General features: G+C 44.4%; 1 protein-coding gene across 2 annotated transcripts in view; it reads left to right on the top strand.

Moving 5' to 3' along the window:
• Positions 1 to 6,232: 6,232 nt before the first annotated feature.
• Positions 6,233 to 25,043, top strand: part of ncam2a (neural cell adhesion molecule 2a) — a 262,069-nt gene continuing 243,258 nt past the window's right edge. The window contains exon 1 of one of the 2 annotated variants that reach the window (XM_076723636.1): positions 6,233 to 6,460. In XM_076723636.1, the coding sequence (XP_076579751.1) occupies positions 6,322 to 6,460 (139 nt within the window). In that variant the 5' untranslated portion in view covers positions 6,233 to 6,321. The remainder of the gene's footprint in view (positions 6,461 to 25,043) is intronic. The other variant, XM_076723635.1, reaches the window with a different exon arrangement.

Raw genomic sequence — 25,043 nt, 5'->3', positions numbered from 1 at the left:
TCACATTAAAGATGAGCCAGTAAAGTGTTAAACAAGCCATTACAACCCCCCCCACCCCAAACACACACACACTTGCACTTAAGAAACCCAGTTTTACTTTCTCTGTGTCATCCCTTCTGGCTCTCTCATCAACATAAAAACACTCCAAAGTTGATTTAGTGAAAAAGCTATTTGGACTCAGTTTGCTGTCTTGATCTCCTGAGATTCCATCAATATGGCTTTTTGCCTCATTTGCATATTTGATGCAGGCTTCTTGTCTGTGAGCGACTGTGAAACCAGAAACCCACCCCGGTACGTTTTCCTGCTTCTTTAGCGATGCAATCATGCGGCAATGCCGTTGTCATGTTACGTTTCAAGCCTGTCACCTGAACGTTATGTGCACACACCACAAATGTACATAGTCGTAACGTGGGTCATCAACACTATAAACATAATACAGGCAGCAATGATCTTTTTTGTGCGTTTGGCAAAGCAAATTCCTTCATGGAATTCTTGTGCAAGAATTAACAGCATTTCATGATTGTTGGTCTGATTAAATTAAAAATATGGAGCAGTAATGGATTAATTTAGCATTTTTATTTGGCTTTATTCACAATAGCACAGTGAGGGTGCCTGAGAAGAGTCCCCAAAAGTAGGATATTTAGTGCATTTAGAAACTTCACTTTACTTTGCACACCTGGAACTGCTTTTCAAAAATAATAATGATCATCATCATAAAAGTAAGCGTTGAATCATATTTTATTTATCAGAATACGCGTGCACTGCTGTGACTGTTTTTTTTTTTTGTCTGTAACTGCACATTTACCCCAAAGGAGACGATAGAAATACCTTGTTGTTTTATTACTTAACTTCCATAAGTCGTGCATGAGACACTGCAAGTTCTTGCATTAACTTGAATAAATTCTTTTTTATGCCTGACGTCATGATAGTTCATGCGCTCTTACCATAAAGTGTTGTGAAGTCTCTAATTCGAGCCATTACAGAGAAGGTCGTAGAACAATATTCTCAAAGGGCATCGCTGCGACAGAACACGCAAACATCCATCCGGCAGCCACATTTGCAAATTCAGACACTTTCCGCTCTTTGTTAATGTTTCGTTTCAGGCTCCTTAAAACGACTTGCTGAGGTTGACAGTCTGGGCCTGCTCTGAAGGGGTCCGCCATCTGGACGCCCCTTCTAGCCTGACACGCGTTCAATTTATCTAAGTCTGCATCACTTTGGAGCATTTACCGAATACACACAACTTTAAGCATGTGTAATTTTTCTGAATCAACACTGTTCCAGTTGCTCTGCTCTCTGTCATTTGCTTAAAAACATCTATGCACCACATTAATCATAATAATCCCCCTTTTCTTGTGTTGAATATAAAGCGTGTTTTGTGTTTGAGAAGTTGCTGAGGCAGGCATTTTTTATTATTTCTTTCTTTTTTTTTTTGTACTTGTTTTTCTCCGCCTCAATTTCACCAAACACACAGAGTTTTCTTTACACTTGAGAGAAAAAAGCACTTTAGGCAATGATGTGCATAACTCTATTTGTTTCATGGAAGTGTGTATCTTACTTTCATGCGACGTCATAATGCAGTGTGGCATATTATCGGGGGAGCTGATGTTTTGACATGCAACGTACTCCCGCTCCCTTTCACAGAAGTATATAAAAACATGTTTTTTTTCCCTTTGGGGAGATCTGAAGAGATGAAAAAGCTGTTAATATGTTTTGAAGGATGAGAGACAAAGAAAGCGTGGTGGGTTTCCTCGTCCCTCTGGCGTACAACAGGTCAACTCTCTACATGTGTGTCAGGTCCCAGAAGGGGGCGGCACTATATGAAATTTTTATTTTGACGTTGATTCTTATGTAAACACCGTTTTCTCGCCCAAGAAAACAGTCTAATTGGGAGAAGACCTGTCACATTTTTCCTCACGCTTTTATTTCATTATTTAAAACCTCACAACGGAATAATTAGAAACCAGATTAAACATTAAGGCCGATCTGCGCTCTCGTTCGCGACGGACCTGCTGATGCAAATTGTGAAAACATGCTCGGGTTTGTTGTCTGATTCAGTCATTAAGCATACAACTGAGCCACTAATATGTTTGTAACTGTCAAATTGTCTTCAAGATCACAACAAATGTAGATACACTCCTATGCTGTGCGTGCTGTCTTTAATGTGTAGTAGAAGAAGTACTCACATCCTGTATTTAAGAGGCAGGAATACTCTGCCTGCATGTGACACCCGATCCTTCAGTGGATCTCGGATATTGCATGCTTTGGCGTGGCACTGAAATCCTACACAATCCAGATACAGCAAGAGTGTTGGAGCAGAAAGCAGAAAACTGGAAATTCTCAAGTACAAGTAACTTAAAATTGCACTAAAAAGGAGCAGTGTGGAGGATTTAGTGGCATCTAGTGGTGGGTTGCAGATTCCAACCAACTGAATACTGTCGCCTCACCCTCCCCATGCAGCAGCTCTATAGACAGCGACCGTGAGAACATACACACTATTCCAGAGTAGTATATTCTGCCATTTTCTATCAATAGACCCCCCCCAAATCCTGCACACTAGACCTTTAAGTACAGTACTTTACTGAATGCATGTATTACTTTCTACCACCTCTTGAAATCAGCTCATAATGCAGGGTGGCCCCTTTAAGACTGTCCTATTCTTTTCAACTATACACACACACACACACACACACACACACACACACACACACACACATATATATATATATATATATATGACTATTCTTATCTATTCAGCAACTTGTTCAAATTCCACCAAACTGTACTTAAAGCACAGTGCCTGAGTCAGTGTGCTTCCTCTCCACCTCTGCATCTGGCTGTGGGAGATACTAATGGACTCTAACTCATAATTTGTGGAAGTTGCTGTTATTTTCTGCAGAGGTCACATTAAGCGTCGCGATACGACACTGTTGACAAGACTTGTGAGCAAGCAGGGCAATGCACATTTGTTCCAGAGCCAACGTGAGGAAGGCTATTTGTCCCCCCCGCGCAGTAAAACAGAGGGAAGACTATGGATCATGCTGCTGACATCAAGCGTCGCACAGTGTTCTCGCACTCTGAGGGACTGCGGCTCTGGTACTAGTGTAGGCGTTCAAACAGCAGGTCAAACTTCAGGGCTATGTAATGTAAGAGCGGCGCCACCAGAGTTTTCTAATCAACTTGAAGTAATAATGCGTCTTCATCGCTCTTCAGGGGGAGTGGCGTGTTTACTTGTTGAAGCTCCACAAAGACCTCAACAATGAATTATCTGTGCATATTACTCCAGTGCTCTTCAATACGGCCATTTAACTTGGTTGCTAAGGCAACAGGCTCGCTCGGGTGACAGCGGTGATGACGGAGCGATCGCTGACAGACTGACTTCAAGACAGACCACAAGTTCTTCCACTGGTGCAAAACACTTAGTCTTTTTTTTCCCCCTCTCAGTACAAAGGAAGCTGTATTATGCAATCCTTTGCAACAGTGAAGTGGCGGGTCCATGCCAGTGACATGTAGGCTGTGAAATGAGCCGTGGACTTTAAATACAGTTGGTCACACCCTGACAGCAGTGATTATGCTATTATGCATTGAAAGCAAGTGAAAAATGGGCCTTTTTAAAGCGTGAAAATGATCGTTTTTTTTTGCTGATGTATGTCCACTTGACGGCATCAACGCAGTCGATTTTTCTGATTAATGCTGCGATTTAAGTGTTTCTTAAAGAGTATTAGAGAGTGCAGCTGTTTGTTTTCTTTGTGTTGCGCATCTTTGGACTGTGGAGGACCAAAACACCCAAAGGAAACTTCCATGAACTCGGATAAAAGTCTGCACAAAAGGCCAAGCCCCGCATTTGCACGCAGGACCTGCTTGCTGCAAGCGAGTGTTCTTTTCTCTTTAAACAATCTGGTTGTATAAATGCAGAATAGTTGATGACGAGAGTATTTCACACAGGCATTGGATGCTCCTGCTCTACGAGGTGTTCTGCACCTTCGCTGTCTTGTTAAAGGGCAGGTTGAGGAGAGAAAAACTTGAACTTTGCTATTTCGATGACTCAAGGAGTCCCACTGTTAAATCAATTAAAACCGTAAATTTGCTCTCATCCCATCGGCAAAGGGAATTCAAGCAAGTACTTCTCTGAAGGAACCTCTGTGATTCATTTTCTTATATAATGATCACACCTTTCAGCAGGGCAGAAACAGGAAGAATATTAAATGTCTCAGAGATGCAGCTGTATAAAAAAAAAAAGCCTGAATTTAATTCTGAATAAGTGACAATGGGCAGTTAGCAGCTGCATCGTTTAGAGGTGAATTTACCCGCTTTCCTCTTCAGCTACATTCCATCTACGATTGCGGCGCTGTTGTGTTGACCATAACAAGTTAAAAAAAATCCAAATCTGCTTTGCAGCCAGGCCTGACTGGGAAGTGATTTTCACACCATTTTACAAGTTTCCACTTAGTTTGACACAAATTGCACCATGGCAAAATCCTGTGAGCCAACACCTCACCTCTAGATGGCTGTTATGCAGGTTGTGAGTGTTCCTTATCTACCACTGTGGCCTCCATTGCATCAGTCTGGCGACCGAGGGGAATTGCAGCCATGGAGCCCTTTTTTGACATGTGTCTGTTAGGAGCATTGGCAATATGGGTCAAGTCGTGGGCTGAAGAAATGAGTTGCTGTCGCCATGAAATGAAACTCGGAGAGAGAGCACTGCGAATCGAAGCCCATCCAGCAATCAGATATGATGTTAGCTCAGACGTCAATTGATGATTTTGACTAAATTTTGGAGGGATGAGTTTGCTGGCTCAAAAAGAGCCATTCCATTGGGTTCTCTCAACGTAATGGATCCACTCCATTGTAGAAAGATCCACTCCCAGCACACATCAGCATAACTCACCATTATACTCCCATCTGAGAACCCCATAGATTTGAGTATCCAGTTTCATTTCTGTTTCCTCGGCGAGGTGGATCAGTCTTTTGTCAGTTTGAATTCTTCATCACCTCATTTGCTTCCAACAAGGGCACTTGCAAAGCTGAGATTTCTGACTCCATGCAAGGCGATAATGGCACCTTTACAAATACAAGTATGCTGTATGTAAAGAGCGGCGAACTTTGTTCCTTGATACTGTGTTGATGAGCCAGATGTCAGTACTCTGGGATATATCAGAGCAAGTGTCTTTTTCCTTTCTGTTGACCTTGTGACCAACAAATGAAGAGATACTTATTGTTCTTTATCTGCATAAAACAAGACACGCATATGAACTCGGGCATGAATGTCAGAGTATTATAGTTCATGAAATAGAAATTTAGTCGATAAGATTCGTGTTCACTTCGGAGGCTAGAATGCTATGTGCAGTTGCGTAGAGCTCCATCAAGTGGTAATTACATGTCATTATGAGTCATGTGATCAAATGTTAATGTAAAATTATTGATTAGTACAGCTACAACAAATCACACGGCCTGAATTAAGAAGAAATGCAGTTAAATAAAAGGTTGCGTTTGTGTTGGTCTTTGACAAAGCTTGGACGAATGGTGCTCTTGGGCTTCTGATTGTGCTGACAGGTGCTGTACTTAAAGGTCAGAATTTGAAAAAATATGATAACATGAACCTGTCTACAGCCATGCAGCGACTGTAGATTATATGTACTGTCTAAATGACGGCGCTTAACTCTGTCAGACTTCGGAAAGGATGCTGCATCTTGGCGCTGACCTTGAGCCTCGTGCTAACTGACCATTAGCAAGCTCATTAGCTTGGTCCACCCATGGAGCTAAACAAGTAGCCACGAGGGCAGTTTTTGGCGTGCCATTGAGCAGATCTCACAAATGCATGCCTCCTGATGAACAGGTGGTATTCATCAGGCTGAAGTCAGTGATTTATGACAAGTTTATGACATTGAGTTTGGTGAATCTGGCATGGAACAAAGTTAAAAGTAAAAGAAGTTCTTGCACATTTCCACCGCTATTCCAAAAGGGTGGATGCGAGGGGGCCACCAGAATTGCTACAAACACTCCTGCTGTTTGCCAGCTACATATTTCTAATAAATAAAACCATTTTCTAAAGATATTCCCCCTCCAACTTTACAACATGTTCTCAATAACCCAATAAAGTCGTGCAAAGCCTAAATATGCTCGGTGTGATTCCTCTTCCCTCTTGTCTGCTTCTCATCAAGAGCTTCCAGCAGTGAGGCTGCAGGAGAAGTGATGCTGGCGGGGGGGTCCTCAGCGCAGAGCAGGCGCGGTGAACGAGCGGCGAGCGGGAGCGCGCGCATAGGAAGGAAGGGAAGGAAGGAACTGAGGCAGATCAGTCGCCAGCGGAGCCCAAGACGGCGGATGAACGGAGCCGAGCGTGTGTGTCGCCCTTGTCGTTTTTGTACAGCAGCTGAAAGCAGCGTCCGGCGGCGCGAAACCTGCCCGAAAATGATGCTCAAACTCGTCCATCTCCTCGGGGTGCTCGTCTGCGGCAGCCAAGGTAGGGATGCGCGCGTGAGTGCGTGGAAGCCTCGAGCTTGGTGACTTTGTGGACAAGTTGAGTGGATTTTGCCATCGTGATCTGCAGCAGGCACAGGGAGCTGAGGGAGAGAGAGGGAGAGAGACAGAGAGGGGTGGATTGTTTAACTGGACGTTATTTTGTAGTTGAGGCACGTCTTGCAGGGGCCAGAATGCTTTCTTACTGAAAAGAGGGATTATGATGGGGTCCCTGTTTTTAGGGTGGGTGAGCTGTTGAGATACACACTCTGTACTCTGTGAGCATAAAAAAAAAAGCTGTTCATCATATGACATGGCTTCTTGTTCTTTAGTTTTTTAATCTTTAAGGAGATGCCTCGTTCTGGTGTGTGGATGTGATTTGCAAACAGCTGTTTTAATCGCCCAAATCGATCAACTTCAAACTGGCATCATGGAGACGTGAATTTCCAACTGGACCACCGCCTTTCTTGTTTCCTCTCCAGTCCACTCTGTCTTGCTGTACACTGTAGAAACATGCTGTAGATCGGAGATTGCACGGTGGTACACATCTCCCTGCAGCCTCACGCAGGCTGTGCGTGATGATCTCGGGCCCGCGGTGCGGCCACACACTCCGAAATGCCCCGGAAAGTTTGGAAATATGAGCCGCATTTGTGTCTGAGTGACACCTCGCCATTCAGTGGGTGTCTCTCCGTGTGCGTGGCGCACCTGGTGTGCAGGGCCGATGATTGCCCCCCCTCCGGCGCGCGCGCCCATGTGCGTGGGTTGCACGCGCAGAGGTAAATAAACATGTTACCTGTGTGACCGCTGCTCAGAAGCCCTGGCATAGAGCGTGTGCACGGCCGCCTTTGGCCCCTTCTGCGTGTCTCTGAACCTGATCAGCGAGGCGCATCGCGGTGTCACCGCGGGCCGAGCACTGCGAAAAATACCCAACTCCTGTAGCTCCACATTTACTAGTAATCCAATTCTTAAAGCGAAAAAGATTTGCTGGGAGGGTGAGATTATTTTATCTCTCTCAGCACCAATTTACATGCATTTAAGGCGGGCTTCTGTGCTCCAAAAAATCTCGCAACAAGTTAATTTGCATCGAGGATAAGACGGGTTATCTCACCCCCTCGGCGAGATTTCTCCACTTGTTAAAAACAAACAGGTCTCATCACTAAAAAACCAGAAAGAGAGTTGTTAGATGGGCTTTTTTTTTTGCAGTGCGGCCACACTGGGTTCCTGCCGCACAACGGCAGGTGGGGGTAGAGCGCTGCAAAGTGGTGCCAAGAGTGGAGCCATAAGCCGGTGGTCGTTAAAGCATGTTGCATCTCATTCATTCACACTGCTGTGCTGGAGTCCTTCAGGGGAGCGGGTCTCAAAGCGGGGGTTTAGGAGGGCTCCTTGAGGAGGTTTCAAAGGATCCAGAAGAAGGAACGGAGACTCATAGATGTATTTTTACTCCACTTCAGTGTGCTGAACGTCACCCCAGTTCGAGGAGGTGTAAAAATGACTGTGAATTTTAATAACAGGTCCCTGTGACACTGCTAATGCATAATTCTAGCACTTGTCCCGAGGAGATTTGTGTCGAATTTAAGGCTATAAACCAGGAGCTGCCTTGTCATGTGGATATTTGTGGGACACGGCGGCGTCAGATGGAGCCCACGTGATGTAATGTGTGTTTGTTTTGGCGGTTCGTGGCAATGAAAACAGCCACAGACCCTCAAAATGAAGATTTCAAGCGTACATGAGTAGGATGCCTCAGGCCACCTCAGCATTTTGAAAGGAGTTTTGTTGGTAGTTCATGGATCTGTTTCAATGAAAATGCATGAAGATGAGGAGCTGCAGTGAATTGTGTTTTCATTTGTTATTACATGGGAACCCACTGAGCTAAAACAAAGAGACATAGGCGATCCTGTTCAGCGGCCTTAACTGGAATATTCATTGCTTTGTTTCTTTCCCTTTGTTGCAGTGATGTTACATCACCCCACCAACCAATTTCCATTCTTATCATGCTTTTCATCATAGCAAAGTCCGCACAAATTGACCTATTAACAATGCAGAGAACTCGCTGTAATGTGAATAATAAGGCTAGTCTTGACTTGAAGGGCATGTGCTGGAGCCTGAGCGGGATGCTGAGTTCTGAGCGTCTTTTTATCAACGTCGGGGCCTCGGAGCAGGCACTAAACCATCAGTGAGACGACCAGAACCAGAAAGACCAATTCCCCACTTTATGACGACAGCTGGAGTCAGCCAGGTGCCCTGGCTCCTGCCACACTAACTCTGCAGATCTCCTCTGTTCTACCCCCTCTGGCTCCTGAAGGAAAACATTTGCTTTTGAAGTCCCAGCTCGCCGTCTGCCCCCACTTCAGTATGCATCCTTGAAGGTTTATGTATTTGGCTTTTACCGATGCTTAGTACAATGAATTATATGCTTGCTTGGGCTCGCCCGGGACTCGCCGATGTGATGTTAAGTGGCGTAATTAAGATATTTTGCTGTATCTCTGGGGGGGGAATGTCAGTGGCTCAGGGTTTAAAAGATTTATGCCCCTGTGCTTAAGTGTCTCTCAGTGCACCCTGAGCAGCGGCTTACACGCGTGTTTGAGGTTTGCTTACATCCTTTACTTCTGGTTTATGTGTATACTCACATGAGTGATTGTTGATGCAGGGGCGCACACACACACACTTCCCCACACATGCATCCTGTACTCAGCGTCAAAGTACACAAATGAATCATCGGGTAAATATTTATGAGGGTGGTTCAGATTTTTTTTTTTTTTGAATTTGCACTGCTACTCTTGCAAGAAGCTCCCGCTACAAAAGCGTTCCTGTCGCTCCAGCCATGCTGATAGCTTGATGCTGCAACAGTGCCGCGCACAGTTCTTACCACCATGCAACAGCAGTCACAAACTCCTATTAAAGGCATGCAAAGGTGTTCATGAAAGAAATGTCCCGTGTCTTGGTCCTGCAAGGTGAAATTGATTGCATTATTTGATTAATAGACCAGGACAGACAGCATACATATAGAGAGCCAGTGTATATATGAAAATGGAATCGCCCCCTCGAGGCAGCCGCGTATGAGAAATCAATTTAAGGAATGACTGGAGTCAGCAGGCCTCTGAATTGTACAAAGGGCAATCTCAGTGTTATGGATATGCTATTTATTTGCCTGCAAGCTTTTGATTTCTCATGTGTGCCCTTTAGCGCTCGATCCGCGGAGCTCAGACCACGGCATTGAATTTGCACTCTGCACATGAGACAAGGGGTGAGTGTGTTACATTCAAAACACCTGGACACATGAGAAAGGCACTGCCAAGCATCTGTGCTGCAGGGCTGTTGTCAGCTCGCAGAGGATGAAATGGCAGAAATGAGGCCGGCGTGGAAATGAGCGTTGTTGTGACATTCGAAAATTGCCACATATTTCTAACTCTTACCAGCATATGCTCCAGTCTGTTTGCTGAGTCAAAGACCGGAGAACTATTTAAGTATTAAAGAGTCCGAGGAAACTGAAAGACTAGAACTTTGCCCAAATGCTTTTTTCCAGCGGTTTTAGAAATTCATGCATATTTCTCTTAAACGTTCTCATTTAAACATAACCGTCGATGGATTACTGGACTGGCCAACTGGGGACTGGCGAGGGGCCTCAGGGATCAAAGGGCCCCTGGTCCAGAGCCTCTGTTTGAAGTGACTGTTCTGACCACAAAAGGACTTGAAATGACCACTAAGAGATCGATGAAGAGCAGCACAAAATGACAGAAAACGATTACAAAGAGATACAAAACGATGACAGTGACTACGCCTTTTGTCTAGTAATCTGTCCACACACGTAACTACTTCATTGGGTAGTTTTGAGGTCAGCTTTAATGCACTGCCTTGCTCACGGGTATCCTGGAAGCCTCTGTGTACAAGCTGTACAGTCACCAGCTCTCAGCTCAGTGAACAGGATTAGCATCAGATTAAGAGAACTGTGTGGCAAATACACATTCATACTTATTTGTAGATGTATTGTCTGGTAATGACACATTTTTGGCTTTTAAGTCACGTAGGTAATCGCACAGGTGCCGAGAAGAGCAATTACATTCCAGAAACAAGCTCCAGTAGGTGAGACTGAGGTCTTGGTTTTGAAAAACCTTTGGTCATTTGCAATGCTTGAAGCGAAAACATGTTCAATAATGCCCTCTGCCAGCCTCAGTCTATTTTCACTCAAATTACCCATTATTATTGTGGAAGTGACTAATGTTCTCCTCGGGGAGTCTCTCCCTTCCAGAAGCCAAGAAAATGTAGATACACTAAGCAGTAGGGGTCCTCTTGTAGGAAGAGTTTGGCGTCGCTCATTATGTTCTATGTTCTGGATCCCAGAAAGGCAAAATTGGGAAGGATAGAGTGAGCAGTGAGGAGATTTATACAGAGGCAGGAAGGGAGGAAGAGATAATGTTTAAAAATTCATTCAATTCAAGTGAATCTGATTGCATCCAGTTAAATTGCATTGCCAGAGATCGAATCAAACTCGGCGGAGTTACACTGTGCCAAAATTAATAAAATGTAATTGAATCCTGTCGAGATGGAATCAAATTAGGCCAGAGTGACGTGATTGGAGGAGGCAGCTGCTGCATGTTGCTGTGCGCTCCTGTGGGTTTGTCTACTGTTTTACATCAGCTTGGTGCTAGCCAAGCAGGAGACCCTTTGGCTCCTGCTTATGTGTGTCCTGCCAGTCTAAATGCCAGTCTAACTAGCAGGCTAATAGGCAGAGCCAGGATGCCAGGGTGACAACAGAATCAGTGGGCACTCTGGCTGGCTGACTGACAGATGGATGGAGGAGAGTGGTTGCATGGTCTTCCTCTCCCTCTCCTGTTGCTCGGTTTATTTCTGTAGCCTCTGCATGGCACGCGCGCGCGCACACACACACACACACACACACACACAGTTGCACACTTCACAGTCTGCTCCTGCAAAGCACATCCTCTCACGGGACGCTGCACTGTTGGTCTGGGGTTTACTTTTGGGTTTGGGCACCGGAAGGCATGATTAAATGAAGAACAGAGGGATCAGAGAAATGGCAGAGCAGCTTCAGAACCACTCCAGTTTGGGCTTGTGCATTTTGAGTGACCCACATAGGTCGTATTAATAACTCCACCGAAGGCTCACGGTGGCGCAAATCATATGCAAAATCACAATGGCAGAAGAGGTTTTCTGTGCCATAAAGACAACGTCTGCTCGCCTGCTCGGTGGCGTCAGCCTGAGTTGATGATGTGGCTATTTTCAGGTGTGCTTTTGATGGTTGATGTTGGTGTGTGAGCAGTGGGGGTGTGAAAAGGTGCAAACAAGTCAAAGGTGGTGTGTGTGATTTTTCCACTTTATTGAGTTTGCCTTGTCAGTTTGACGTCTATATGTGAGGACGTGTATATTCTGTGTTTTTAATGTATAAATTATACATGTTCTGTTCTGTTCTCATGTGAATGTAGCTTTTGCAAGAACTCTTAGAGCTCTTTCATTTGCTTGCTCTATCATCCTGATAAAATATTCTCATTTGTGGACTTTTGTGAGAATGTACTCAGGTAAAATTGGCCCTAAAATTTTGAGATGTTTCTTTCCAATCCTTTCTAAATTTTTACTAAGTTTTCAAAGACAGTGCATACCAATCTTACACGTTATGACTCTGCCACAGACACATTGCAACGTATGAAACTGTAGACGTCTTTTGCTATGGCATGTTCTTGTATGCCGAACAACCAAGAGCACCAAGGTCTTGTCTGAATTTGCCAAGTTTAAAGAAAGAAGTCACACCCTGAAGTCAAGACATCTTCACTCCCCTCTGCCGAGTCTTTGTGCCTGACGTTGTACATGACACATTACTCTTCAACCGCAAATCTTTCGTCTTCTCAATTGTCAGTGAGGGCATGTGTGTATGGAAAGGCCTCGTCCAGGTGCACCTGCTGAGCAAATACATCTGAGGTGTTAATGACAACACAGGCTTTGTTTATCACGTTCCACATAGACCCTTGCTGTCAGTCATTTTCCAAAGCAGGCTGTGCTGGAGAGATTTAATTAGTCTTCCTATACCCCACTGTCACATGTGAACATTTGCTTGGAGTTTGCCTATGAAAACATTGACAGTAATGTATGTGCAATTTGTTGTAAATGGACTAAAATGTGCAAAAACCTGAGTATGGCTTTTTAAGAGTGAGGCAGAAGCAAAAAGGAGACAAGAAATTAGCTGAAATTGGGCGGATAAATGGGGATGGGCAGTGAATCGATGCAGACATTGGTACTGTAAGAGGCTGCACAGCAGATGCACACGCAGAAATAATAAAAGCTCTTTATGAGTCATCATTGAAAGGACTTTTTCGTGGAAGCGGACTGATGGAAGCGCTGCAGCAGGTGAAGTGTAGTGAAGGGGGTGCCAGCACACTGACAGATGAAATTTGGACTCAGAAGGCAGTAAGATGGACATAGACGGATGACAGCAAGGGGTGGCTGCATGACAGACGAACAGACAGTTGAATGTGCTAACGTTGAGCCACAGATAGAAGCATAATGAAGAGCAGCTATCTATTGACAGCCAAAAAGCAATATTTTTTAACTTCCCTCCTGCTGGATGCGCGCCTAACATCAAGTGAGCATTCGTTAGTGCCTGCCCACAGAGGCTGCCGAGTGTCTATATGGTCCATCACAGTGATTGAGAATGGGACTAATGCTAATTGTAGCCGTGCTGGCTGGCAGACACTAATGAGAGAGCGGTGCAGGCTTTTGGACACACTTATCACAGTGTTGAGACAAGCCGGGGAGTGGCCTTTATTAAGCAGTCCTTAATGTGTGTGTGCTTGAGTTAAAAGCTTATAAGCTGGAAAAAGCGACGCTGTGTGAGGAAAAAGCCTTGGAAGGTTGAAGGGCAGGGTATTGAACCTCGCTACTTATTTCATTCCGACTGGAATATGTTCGTAGCACCGGGTTTGAAAAGCGGTCAAGTGGCAAGAGCTGGCATTGAACGTCTGGCGAGTTTTGTGTCGTGTTTACTTCTGTTTTCTTCAGATAATTGCTGTTAGACATCAAAATGTTTCAGACTTTTTTATTCAATACAATATTGAACATTTGAGTTTTAATCAAAAAAAAAAGGTTTTGAAGAAATACCTGTAATTTCTCAGAAAATCATGGTTGTGGTACTGAAACTTGGATATTAGATTGCAGCCCTAACATTTCCGAAAAAATTGACGAAACGATCGCAACACAAGATCCATTTAGTAGCTGCTCTGGAGCTTTTAATTGTCGTACACAATCTTCCTGAGCAAATGGAGTTTGTCTAAGAGTTGTAGACGAACAGATTTCCCTTTTCTGACTTTGCACTTTGAGGCCTCTCATCCACAGCGGCCAACTTTCAGCGATAGGATCCTTTTCAGCAGATGGAGTTGTCATGGTTTTGTATTTGAATATTCAACATTTTTTTTCAAGCAATTGAGGGACATCGTTTGCATGTTGCCTTCTAAAAAAGGAGCCTTCGAGGGAAATGTGATCCATTTTGCTGTCAAGCACTTTTGACTTTATTTTTGATAGTGGAAAAAATGGAGGTGACAGGAAACGAGTTAAGAGGGTGGTGGGGGTGGCAGAGGTCTCTGGATGCACTCAGACTGCATCTTATACCCCAAGGCTGCCAGAACAAACTTGTTTAAAGCTGAGATAATAACATAATATCAATCAATAGATAAAATCAGCTCTAAAATCAAGTGACAGGGGAAAATGAAACTGAAAACTCTACTGTAGCAGTTAACTGAATGTTGTGAACCAGTCTCTCTGTTGGCTGCTGTCTCCTCTTTTCTCTGCTGGCATTGCAATCTGAGTTTTCCTTTGAGCCTACGGTATTAGATTATCTTCTGCTGTGTTGTGCAGTACTGTATCTATCATATTTCCTTATATCCGTTCATCCATCCATCCATCCATCCAGAGAGTGGGCCCTTGGCTTGTCATTCCTGCTAGTTAATTAAGCCAAATTGTGATTGATGGACTCTCAAGTGAATAGTGTGCGGTCCCGTTGCTGACCCGCCCAAGGAGATCAACCCAGCTGCCAATCACACCTCACAATGGCCTCGTAACTTCAATATTGAGGCCATACCCTCGTATAACCCCCTTTCCGCTGGTACTTCCCAGCATCAAGATGAGGTTGTCCAGTGTCCTTGTGGGATTGGTTCTGCTTGGAAATGATGCAGAGACCATCTTGAGAAGAGATCAGTCTTCTCAGATTTCTTGCCCGGTGGCCAATATCCTTGTTTATGGGAGTCAGTACTTGATGAGGAATAGATGAGAGAGAAAGACAGAGCGGGAGGAGGAGGAGGAGGAGGGACACTTGAGATGTACTCGCAGTGCAGCAGAATAGCTCGCAGTGAGGCCAAACAGTCTCTGCTCTCCTGATTGCCTCTCCATGCCAGACAATCTTCAAACGGAATCTCCTAATGCAATGTGGGCCATCTTATTTTTGTTTCCATCTCTTCTTGTTTGACTCCTCTCTTCCACTTTCTTGTCCCTTTCATTTCTTCCTCTTTTCATGTGCTCGCTCAGTTTCGCGGTCCTCCCACACGAGTCTCATCACCAGCGTCTGTAGGGGGAAGATATCCTGTTCTCCCCTATGTGGGAAGCATTTCAAGCAGCACCCATGCTTAATGGTATTTGCTGGGGAAGCTAATGATGTTTGTTGTTCTGCTGCTCAATATAGTAGTTATTAACACCAATGGATTTTATTTAACTTGCCTCTCTTCTGCACACCAGCGGTCAGGAATTTTCAGCTATAGCTGTTTCAGGGCTGTTCTGTCAAGCATGTTATTATCTCTCAAAGTCATAATGATCATTTCACAAACACTCAGAAGGTGCACCAGGCAAATTGTAGGCGTGTTTTTAATTACTCTCTATGCCTGCATAACTTCCCATCATTCCTAGCTGGCCTCCTCCCAGTGAGGGCACTCTGGGATTGCTGTCTTCCCGCCCACTATCCGTAGAGTTCCCAAGGACATGTGCCTCCATGGGAATACACAAAGGATTTCTCCGTAATTAAAGAACCCGTCTTATCTTTACTTAGATCGCATGTTTACGGATGTGCTGGCACTCCAGGTGAAGCAAGTTTTCTCACGTGTCAGTCCCAGTCCTTCTTCGCCTTTGAAATCACATGAGACACCCGGCTGAGGATATTTTTGGATAGACTTCACTGTCCTACCTTCTAAACCTTGTTTTTCTTTTCCTGCTCAGTCGCTGTATGTGCAGAGAAAACCTGATCGTAGTGATCTGCACGCTGCCTGCATGAATCTCAAAATGCTGAATTCCCACACATTGCTGTTGTTCCTCGCTAATTTGACCTCATTCGTGTCGCTTGTGCGCATTTAAAGGTAGAGCAAGATCAAGAGTGATGCTGGAAGAAGTCAATGAGGAGGATTTGTGGGAAGAGTGCCAGCGTTGGCTATCCTTTGATGTGAATGTATGTGCTTCAGGGCATGAGTCTTAAGAGAGCCTTGTGATCTCGTGCATTCACGTATGCCTTTCTAGCCAGCAGGGTCTCAATGATAGAGCCTGATTGTAATGAGCTCCATAGCGGCCAAAACATGAGGAAAATAAAGACCGTTAAAATGCAATCCCGAGAACAGAAGTGCTGGGACACAAGGTAAAACATTGATAAGAAGCAGAATGCAATCATTTGCAAACGAACTGTGTTTACTGGCAACAGTTTCACAAAGTGTTCCTGAGCCCATGTAGTAATATCCTTTCTACAATCGTGTTCACAAAGTGGTGAACCTCACTCCATCCTCAATTGTGAATGACTGAGCCTTGCAAGGATGCCCCCTTCAGACCCAATCATGATACTATCACCTGTTACCAATGAACCTGTTTACCTGTGGACTGTTCCAAACAGGTGTTTTTGGAGCATTCCACATCTTTCCCAGTCTTTTGTTGCTCCTGTCCCAACTTGTTTAAAACGTGTTGCTGCATCAAGTTGAGAATAAGCATTTATTCACAAAAATCAATGAAGCTGATGAGGTCAAACATTCAGTATATTGCTTTTGTACTGTTTTCAATTGATTTTATGTCAGAAAGGATTAGCAAGTTAACACACAGCGTCCTAATTTTTTTGGGAATTGAGCTTGCACAATATGGCATCTATATGGCATCGATTTTCTCATGGCTATCGATTGTTCAGCTGGTTTTGTTTGTGTTGAACTAATTCACAATTTGGAAGATACTTTTTGTGTTCGTCTGATGTTGGTAATCCTTCATAGCTGGTTGCTTCTCGTAGAACTCCACCGCTATCTTGTTCGCTTGTTATTGTGGCTATTCTTCAGCATGGACTTTGTAACAGAACCAGATTAGATTTCTCACAGCATGCTATGTTGTAGGAACAGAGTGCATTCCAGTTAGCTGAAGCCTGTATATTGCTCCAAGAACTGAGATTACTTTTATTTCACGCTGCTTTTCATCCATCCTGGAGAGTCTGGAGTAGGCGACCAAAGAAATGATAGATCGTCCCGGCACTTGAGGCGAAAGCCACAGCCGTGGACGTGGAGAAACATTGCAGTGCGGCTCCTCAGTCAATAAGCAACAAGAAGCTTTGCTGGAAGCTGCAAAGGAGATGCAGTACTGGCTGTGGCAGCTCTCTCCCCAAGGAGGCAGCCTGAGCCACAAATTAATAGAGCGCTCCCACATGATCGGGGAGTTTCATTTGGAACCGTCACGCTACATAAAGCCCCACAGAAATGAGGAGTTCACTGAGGTCCCCCTCCACTTCCCCTAGAGTCCCCAAATAGCCTTTGTGATTGTAACACTCTGCCCACTGCTCCCCCACCTATGCACCTCCCTCCATGAAACTCCTGGGCAAGGCTTTGCCCCATGCTCATCCTGGTTCAATCACCACAACTCATTGTCTCCCTTTTTCCCCCCTTCAGAATGTCTCATTCATACCCTGGTGCCCCCTTTGGTTTCCGAGCTCATCAAAACATGAGCGTCCCTAAAATACTTCTGCGATATGAGTTACATTAAAAGTTCCACAAAAGAATCCAGAGAAAGCCATAAGTGATAATGATTAAAAATGAAGAACTTGGGAAAATATTTAAATTTCATCCGGCTGCCCTGATTTGTTGGCCTACAAATTTTAAGCACGTCTTAACATTTCTGCAAAACTCATTTGACAACAGCGTGAAATTTTTAGTGACAAATGTGGAGAGTGGTGTGCCCCCGAGGCCTGCTTCACTCTTATCATTATCTTTGCAATGCCTGAGATTAGACACAGCAACCAACTCTCTCACAACAGCATGCCTCAGAGGGAGGATTAACACAATGACTAATCACTCAACTCACTGGACACAAAACATACAGTACTGATTCATATTTTCTCACAAAGTCTACTTAATAAAATTTGGCGTTGAGTATTTGCTTGTGGCACAACATCGTACGCAACTATATATTTAGAGAGAATAACCCAATCATCTTTTTGTCTCGCTGTAACAATTTGCACAATAGTGGCTTTAGGAAATATTTAAAATAGAGCATTTTTCTTTAATGCCTGACATTTTTCAGGGTCTTCAGAAGCCATTTTAAAGTGTTGTGATCATGATGAGAATCTAATCCAGATCCAGAAGCTCAAATACACAAGGTTCAAATGAGCATTATTGCTAGTAGCAGTCTTCATTTATTAATGAAATGTAAATATAATGTGTTTGTGGCTTTTAGCTACACTAGTGCTGTGGCTCCATGGATGGCAGTGTTGGTCTGATAGTTGGCTGGTCCACCACTTAACTCCAGACTGGAATATTTTAACAAGTAGAGGTTGAAGTCTACTGACTTTGGGTGGTTGCTAATTTTCATTTGGCACCACCATGCCATGCAGTTTGATTAAGGACATTCATGCAACCATCAGGACAAATTATAAAAACTTTGGTAACTCCCTGACTTTTCAGCTAGCGTCACCAGCAGATCAAACTTTGAATTTGCCCAATACTTTGTTTTATGACAAATACCTGCAAACATAATGACATTTCCATGAGCCTGAGCTGGCGATCCACTTAGCATTTAATGCTAATTAGCAAATGTTAGCATGCTAATACACGAAACTAAGGTTGTGAACGTTGTAAATAGAGCCTGTCCTCATTAGAAAAAAGGACTGCACAGGTCAACTTTGCAAGTCTTTTATTACATACCATATTTCACTTTAATGTTAGCTGGCAACTTCTAGTGGCTGTTGTAATTATGTTGGTAGCTAAGAAGGAAGTAAGGTGGCGTGGTGTACAAAGGGCGGGAAAATCTGCTGTTCTCGTACCGTGTGAAACCAAAAGTTAGTGTTGACCTATTTTAAGGTTCAGTTACGTCACATACACAACAGTAATGTTTTTAACTCAAACCATGACCTTTTCCTGTCCAGTGTGGCGACGGTGGATGTTTGAGTGCTGTTTTTTTTTTTTTTTTTTTTTTGCTAGCATGGTGTTTACATGATGTACCGACTGTTCTTCCATCAGCATGTTAGCACTGTCTTTGTGAGATGTTAGCATGCTGATATTAGCGTCAAAGCACCTCCCATGATTCCCATGATACCCAGCTTCACAGAGCTGCTAGCATAAAACATTTATTCCATCAACCCATCAAAATATATACATATGTAACATTTCCCAGAATGCCCCAATGAATATGCATTCAGTAGTAAAGTTATAGTGTTACGGTGACTGTGAAAAGGGGAAAAAAGCACATTCCCTCTCGTTAAAAAACACAATTGCTCTTACCTTCTGCTCTCCTCTCAGTGGAGAGGTTGCCTCTTCTGCGATGAGTTCTTCCCAGTGTGATCCTGGAGCGATGGAGAACAGTAGAAAATCAGCACAGAAAGGGGGCCTGAGACCAAAAGCCGGTATTTACTGTTGATGTTTTGCAAAAAGAAATCTGCTTTTAGTCCAATCGACCTGTGAAAAATCTCAGCGTCTGCATCTGAGCAATTATCTGTGGGAATAGAACAGCACACCTCCAAACCAAAACAGTCCCTGAATTGAAAGAAACATTGCTAAAAGCACTTTTTAACTTTATTTCACCACTTCGAAATCTGAACAGGCAACATGCAAAGTCCTTCGTGGTGAAGGTCATGGGATTATTTATTTCTCAAGGCTCCTCTTAAAATCATCACATTGGGTTTTAGAAAATATGCATTTATAGCATTTATTTCTGGTTATGTGATATGAAAAGAAAAGGGGGCATCTCAGTGTTACCACTTTGAAGTTTGAGCTGTGTTGTTTGCCAGAGATACAGTACGGTATAACAGTTTCCACCAGACTGCAGGCTGGCCCCATTGATCTATTGTCTCAGAGTGTAGCAAACAATTTTGCTTCTCTCCTTCTCTTTCACTTTGTTCCTCCTCCTTCCAAGAACGAGGATCTGTTAGCTTTATGAATACTGATCACTGCTTTCTGCTCCTTCCACCCGAGGTGTTGTCAAGAAATCCCGTGAAAAGCAAAAGAATCGTCTTTTCAAAACTGCTGTTATTGCTCAAGTCAGAATTGAGTCGGTGCTGTGAAACAGGAATGCAGGACTTGGTTTGCATTTTTATAGCGTCCGCTAATGGGTGATTGACATACCTTTCATTATGTGTCACCTACAGGCAGATACGAGGTGTAGAAATGTGAAATGTGGAGGCCATTACTTTGTTCTTTAACACAGGACACTTGTTCCAAACTCAGGGATTTATTCCCCAAACACTGCTCCCTTGAGTATGACTGCTCCCCTTATCGTTTTCTCCTGTAGGTGGGTGTGTGGCCTTACCCGCTTTTAGCACAGCTCTTACATAACCGCTCACTTGTATAACCTGCGAAAACAGGAAGCAGAAAGACAAAGTCGCTACAGTATCCGAGGGTGCACTGCGGCGCCCAAGCAAACCCATTTGTTATGTGCAGAGGTAGCGGCGTTCGCTGTGATGAAGCGCGTGCAGCTCGCTGGCTGTGACGCATGGCCCAGACTGATGTTGTGTCACTCCAAGGTTGTTTAATGGGAGTCTTTTTCTTGTTATAGATTCGGGCGACGTGACTCTTGTGTGTTTGTGTGCAGAGGATGCGAGCTGATGCAAAGCTCATAGGTCATCCTGCTGTGAAGTCTGACACCGTATGTGTGTAAATCAAACGCGGCTCTTGCAAAGAGCTGCTAAAGTGGAAAATGAGTTATAAGGGGGATGGATTGCGGCTGTGTGTGTTTGTTTGTGAGCGTATTTATTTCAGGATTTTGCTTACTCTTTGATTCTGGCTGTTTTGGGTTTTGCCCCCTTCTAGCTCAAGGCTCCGAGCGCCGAGTGAAGATGCAGTGCCCGTATTTGCCTGCTTCAGCAAAATAATATGCAAAGCAACGTACACACAGGCACACACACACACACACACACACACACACACACACACACACACACATACACACACACACACACACACACACACACACACACACACACACACACAGACACTTTCAAGATTTCTTGGAGTCCCCTCCATGTCTCACATTACGCCCAGCGCCCGGCTTGAAATCTTGAGATAATTGCAAAAGTTTTAATTTAATGTTCAACCATGCGACGCGTGTCTCCGCCATGACAAGAAAATCAGATAAGTGGAGGAGAAAAGTTCAAGCACTGAATCAAAATCAGGACCTCCCAGCTAGCCGGTGATTATAGTCCAATCATAATCTCTTGGCGGGATTCCTACTTCAGTAAGTGATCATGAGAAGGCCCGATAGTCCATCAGCTGCACAGAGGGAGGGAGATGCACTCAGTGTGCCTCGCGCTCAACATGCTCAGCCATCTGCGGCGTCTTCCCGGCCACGACAGAGCTGCAGAACTCCTGCAGCTTTTTTTGGGGGGAGAAGTTGCAGAAAGCTGCGGGGGATATGCAATGAAAATCAGTGCCAAGCGAGGTCAGCAGTGCAACACTCACCACTGGGCTCTTTGTGAAATGTAAATACCTGAAAACAGGCCAGACTGTAATCAGCGCTCGTCCTCTTGCTCATCTCTGCAGCGCAAACTAAGAATCAATTAGATTATTTCGCAATCTCACAGTAATCCTGCATGCTGCAAAGCAGTCGCCGTGCGATTCAGCGTGCCAATTATCTAACAGCGTGTGTTTTGCGTATGTTTGTGTGAAATGGGTGGTGCCGCGGTTTGGCACGAACCTTCACAAAAGCCACTTGACATCAGAGCAGCTGGAGAAATCAGCTGCTCCCACCTCTGTGGGAGCTTGAATTTGCTGTAAATTTCACCCTCGCCTCCTTTTTGACACCTGTCTTGTAAGGCTTTTTCACCTGCTGCTGTTGAAGAAGCATTCTGCCTGCCACGATATCGAACTTTCACCACCCGATGCTCAAATTAAGGCCTGCTTTGCTCTGTTTAGTGCATAAGGAAATCCATCAAATCGAAAGTGAGCGTATGACGGGACTGCAGAAGTGTCGGCTAATTCCTGTGAGAAACCCGTTTTCTGCCATCAACCAACAACAATTCATGTGCTTTGACCACAGGAATCGACTCAACGCTGCCTGTTTGTGTGTAAACAAACACATATTTGCCCATTTCACACAAGTGAGAGTCGCGCGAAATGGCCCCTGCATCAGTGTGTGAGACTGAGAGAGTGGCCATTGTTTGCTGTGCAGGACCAGTGATGTTATCACTGCTAATCTACTGACTGGGTTATTGTGCCGGGAGCTGCCAGAAGAGACGGCGCTTCTCCATATGAAGCTCAATGGGGGCCAGTTAGAAGGCTCAGGGTTTGTGACAGTGTGCATATGTGCACACTGGGTGTGCTGTTTGGTATTACAAGCCCAGATAACGTTTAATATGATGACTTTCCGTTTAGTGCCAGCCCGGCTCTGTGGGTGTGTTTGAACACCAGGACGATGGTGGAGCTATAATGAGCACGCATTAAGGATTAATCTGTTGTCAGTGAATTGATTATTTGTTGAATTATTGCTCGTTTTGTCTGGCAAACCATCGAGAACTGAAATGTGTTGTGATGTGGATCAATTAAAGGCAGTAAATCCTGTAGTTTGAGAAGGTGGTACTACCAAAGTTGAACTAAGTTTGACCAGAAACACCAAAAATAGATTTCTCACTTTTTATTTATTCCATTAAAAGACCATTTTGTAGGTTTAGGGGGATCTGTTGGCCCAACTGGGATATAGGTATATTTTCATGAGTGTGTAATCGCCTGAAAACGTGTTTTCATCACTTTAGACTGAGCTCTTTGTATCAGCCACCGTAGAGGAAGGTGAGGCGAGGGTTATTCAGGTGGTTGCAATCTCCAGCCTCACATACAGCCTCTCCATAAAAGTGCCTTGTGGTGTTTTTTCTGTCAGCAAATTCAAGCTATATTAACATTAATTGCTCCACTGAGATCAAACAAATGTGTTGCTCCTGTGCACGATGCAAAAAAAAAAAGAAAAGAGGAAATACAGCTTTAAAACCTTCTGCTCACTGTCAGGAGTAAAAGTCTGCTGTCAGAAAGTGAAATGATCTCATAAACCGCCCACCTTTTAAGAGTTAATAACGTGGCTGGAGCGGGGAAAAAATGAGCCGATTAATCAATTCATTGACGGACAGAGAATTAATAGCCAACTGCTTTAGTAATTGATAATCATTGAAGTCATTTTTCAGCCCAAAATGCAGAACATGGACTCGCTGCAGCGTCTCAGCTGTGAGTATTCTCTTTGTCTCCAATAAAAATAGGCTCAATTTCTTCGGGTTTTGGGCTGCTGGTCAGACAAAAACAAGCAATTTGTAGTTGTCACCTTTCGCTTCAGGAAATTGCACTTTTTGCTGTTTTCTGACATTGATTGGCCGCACAACTGGACATTAACTTCAGTATCGTGCGCAGATGTTGCTCACGCATGCGTCTGTCACCCACACGTCCATTCACTTCCTCGTTCAGTCATGTAAGGATGATGTAAACAATAAATGAGGCCGCAGAGGAAAATCAGGAAGCGTGCGAGAGTGAAGCGTATTAATGAGTTCTCATGACTGAAATCACCTCGGAGTTCACGCCTCAACTTGACATCTTTGATTCCTGTTGTTCGTGTTCCTCCCGGAGGTCATTTTCGTCCTCTTCGCGTTTTTATTTCCTCGCTACAAGTTGAGCTGGAAAAGGAAGCGCAGGCGTTATTTGCACACATGTAACTGACATGAAATCGATGGCTATACCTCCAACAATATGTGAAAACAGCCTAATTTGCTGTGGCTCTATGTGAACGTGAGCGTGTGAGCAGAAGCATGTGCGTCCTCTAGGCCTCCAAATTGGTTGTACAATATTTTAGTGTGTATTAAAAGCATGTGTTTGATGGCTCTATTCAAGACTGCGCGTGTGTATGCATGTGCGTGCGTGCGCATAGACCCATGTGAACAAGTGATTTATGGGCTGTTTTTAATCAGGCGGTAGAAAATGTTATTAGACAGCCTTCTCGCGCTCCCTCTGCCTGCAAATGAGCCGCCCCCCGCTGCACCCTGGGATAGCCTCCTGTAATTAGTTCTGGGAGCTCACCTGTTACTGAGCGAGATTGAGGGAGAGGGAGGGACAGGGAGAGAGGATGGACTGAGAGGGTAACAAGCAGAGAGATAAACAGAGGAGGAGGGAGACTAGGGAGCAACGGGGGCAGGAGGTGAGGGAGGTCGGGGGGTGGAAAAAGAAGAGGAGGGGGCGCACGGACGAGGAAAGGCGGAAGGGTGAGAAGCTGACCTCAACACCGCCACAGCTTTTTGCTTTGCAGGGCTTCTAACAAGCTGCTGCAGCCAGCGTCTGGCTGACTTTTCCAGCCAATATTAGACCTGGACGACGGCGGGAAGGAAAGCTCTCCTCACAATCGCTGCCTGAACACAAGAGGACTGCAGGTGTTGTGAAAGTTTGCTCTCGTGTGTGAGAAGTTCCGTCCACAACAGCAGAACTTTCTCGACTTTCTCTCGCCAGTCAAACGCACAGCAGCCATCATTTGGAGAAAACTCTTTTTCCAAACGAGTTCGAGCTCGGGAAACTAAAGAGTCGTGACCGAAGGAGAGGTTAAACGGCGCAGCAGTCACCTCACACAGCTGAGGTATTGTTCTTTCATTGTGTGGACGACTTCAGGGGGTCTCATTTGAGCTCATATTGGCTGTGAATCCTCATCAATACCACTGGAGGAAAAGCAGCCACTGCTGCTGCTTATATCTGTTGCTTGGCAACAGCTTCATGTAATCATTTATCAACTTCCAGTGGGATGTAATAATAGTGTTTATAAGAGGGTTGTTAGAGATTTTAAAGCTGCACTAATCAATGTTTTTATACTGCCAATGGATCAAATAACTTTGTATCATGTGAGCAGTGAGACAAACCCACAGACACAGTAAATATCTCCCACCCGTACTGCACATGTTAGCGTCTTTCAGCTCATTTTTGTGGTCTTAACAGGCTTCAAACTTCACTGTCTCGTTCAAGTCCCGTCGCTCTCATGAGCCACGTCTCCAGCAGCTTCGAAAGTAAGAAAGGTTGTCTTACATGTTGGATATTGGTTGGCAGAGACGACAGCAGATTCACTTTGCTTTCCACTCTTCAAAAAATACATTTCTCCAATCATGAACTCAGCCCGCAGCCTGCCAAAACCATCACGTGACCCGC

This window comes from Chaetodon auriga, chromosome 23, assembly GCF_051107435.1.
Source record: "Chaetodon auriga isolate fChaAug3 chromosome 23, fChaAug3.hap1, whole genome shotgun sequence".
Lineage (NCBI taxonomy): Eukaryota > Metazoa > Chordata > Actinopteri > Chaetodontiformes > Chaetodontidae > Chaetodon > Chaetodon auriga.
Note: the sequence above shows the minus strand (reverse complement) of the source record. Positions and strands in the feature narration are given on the sequence as shown.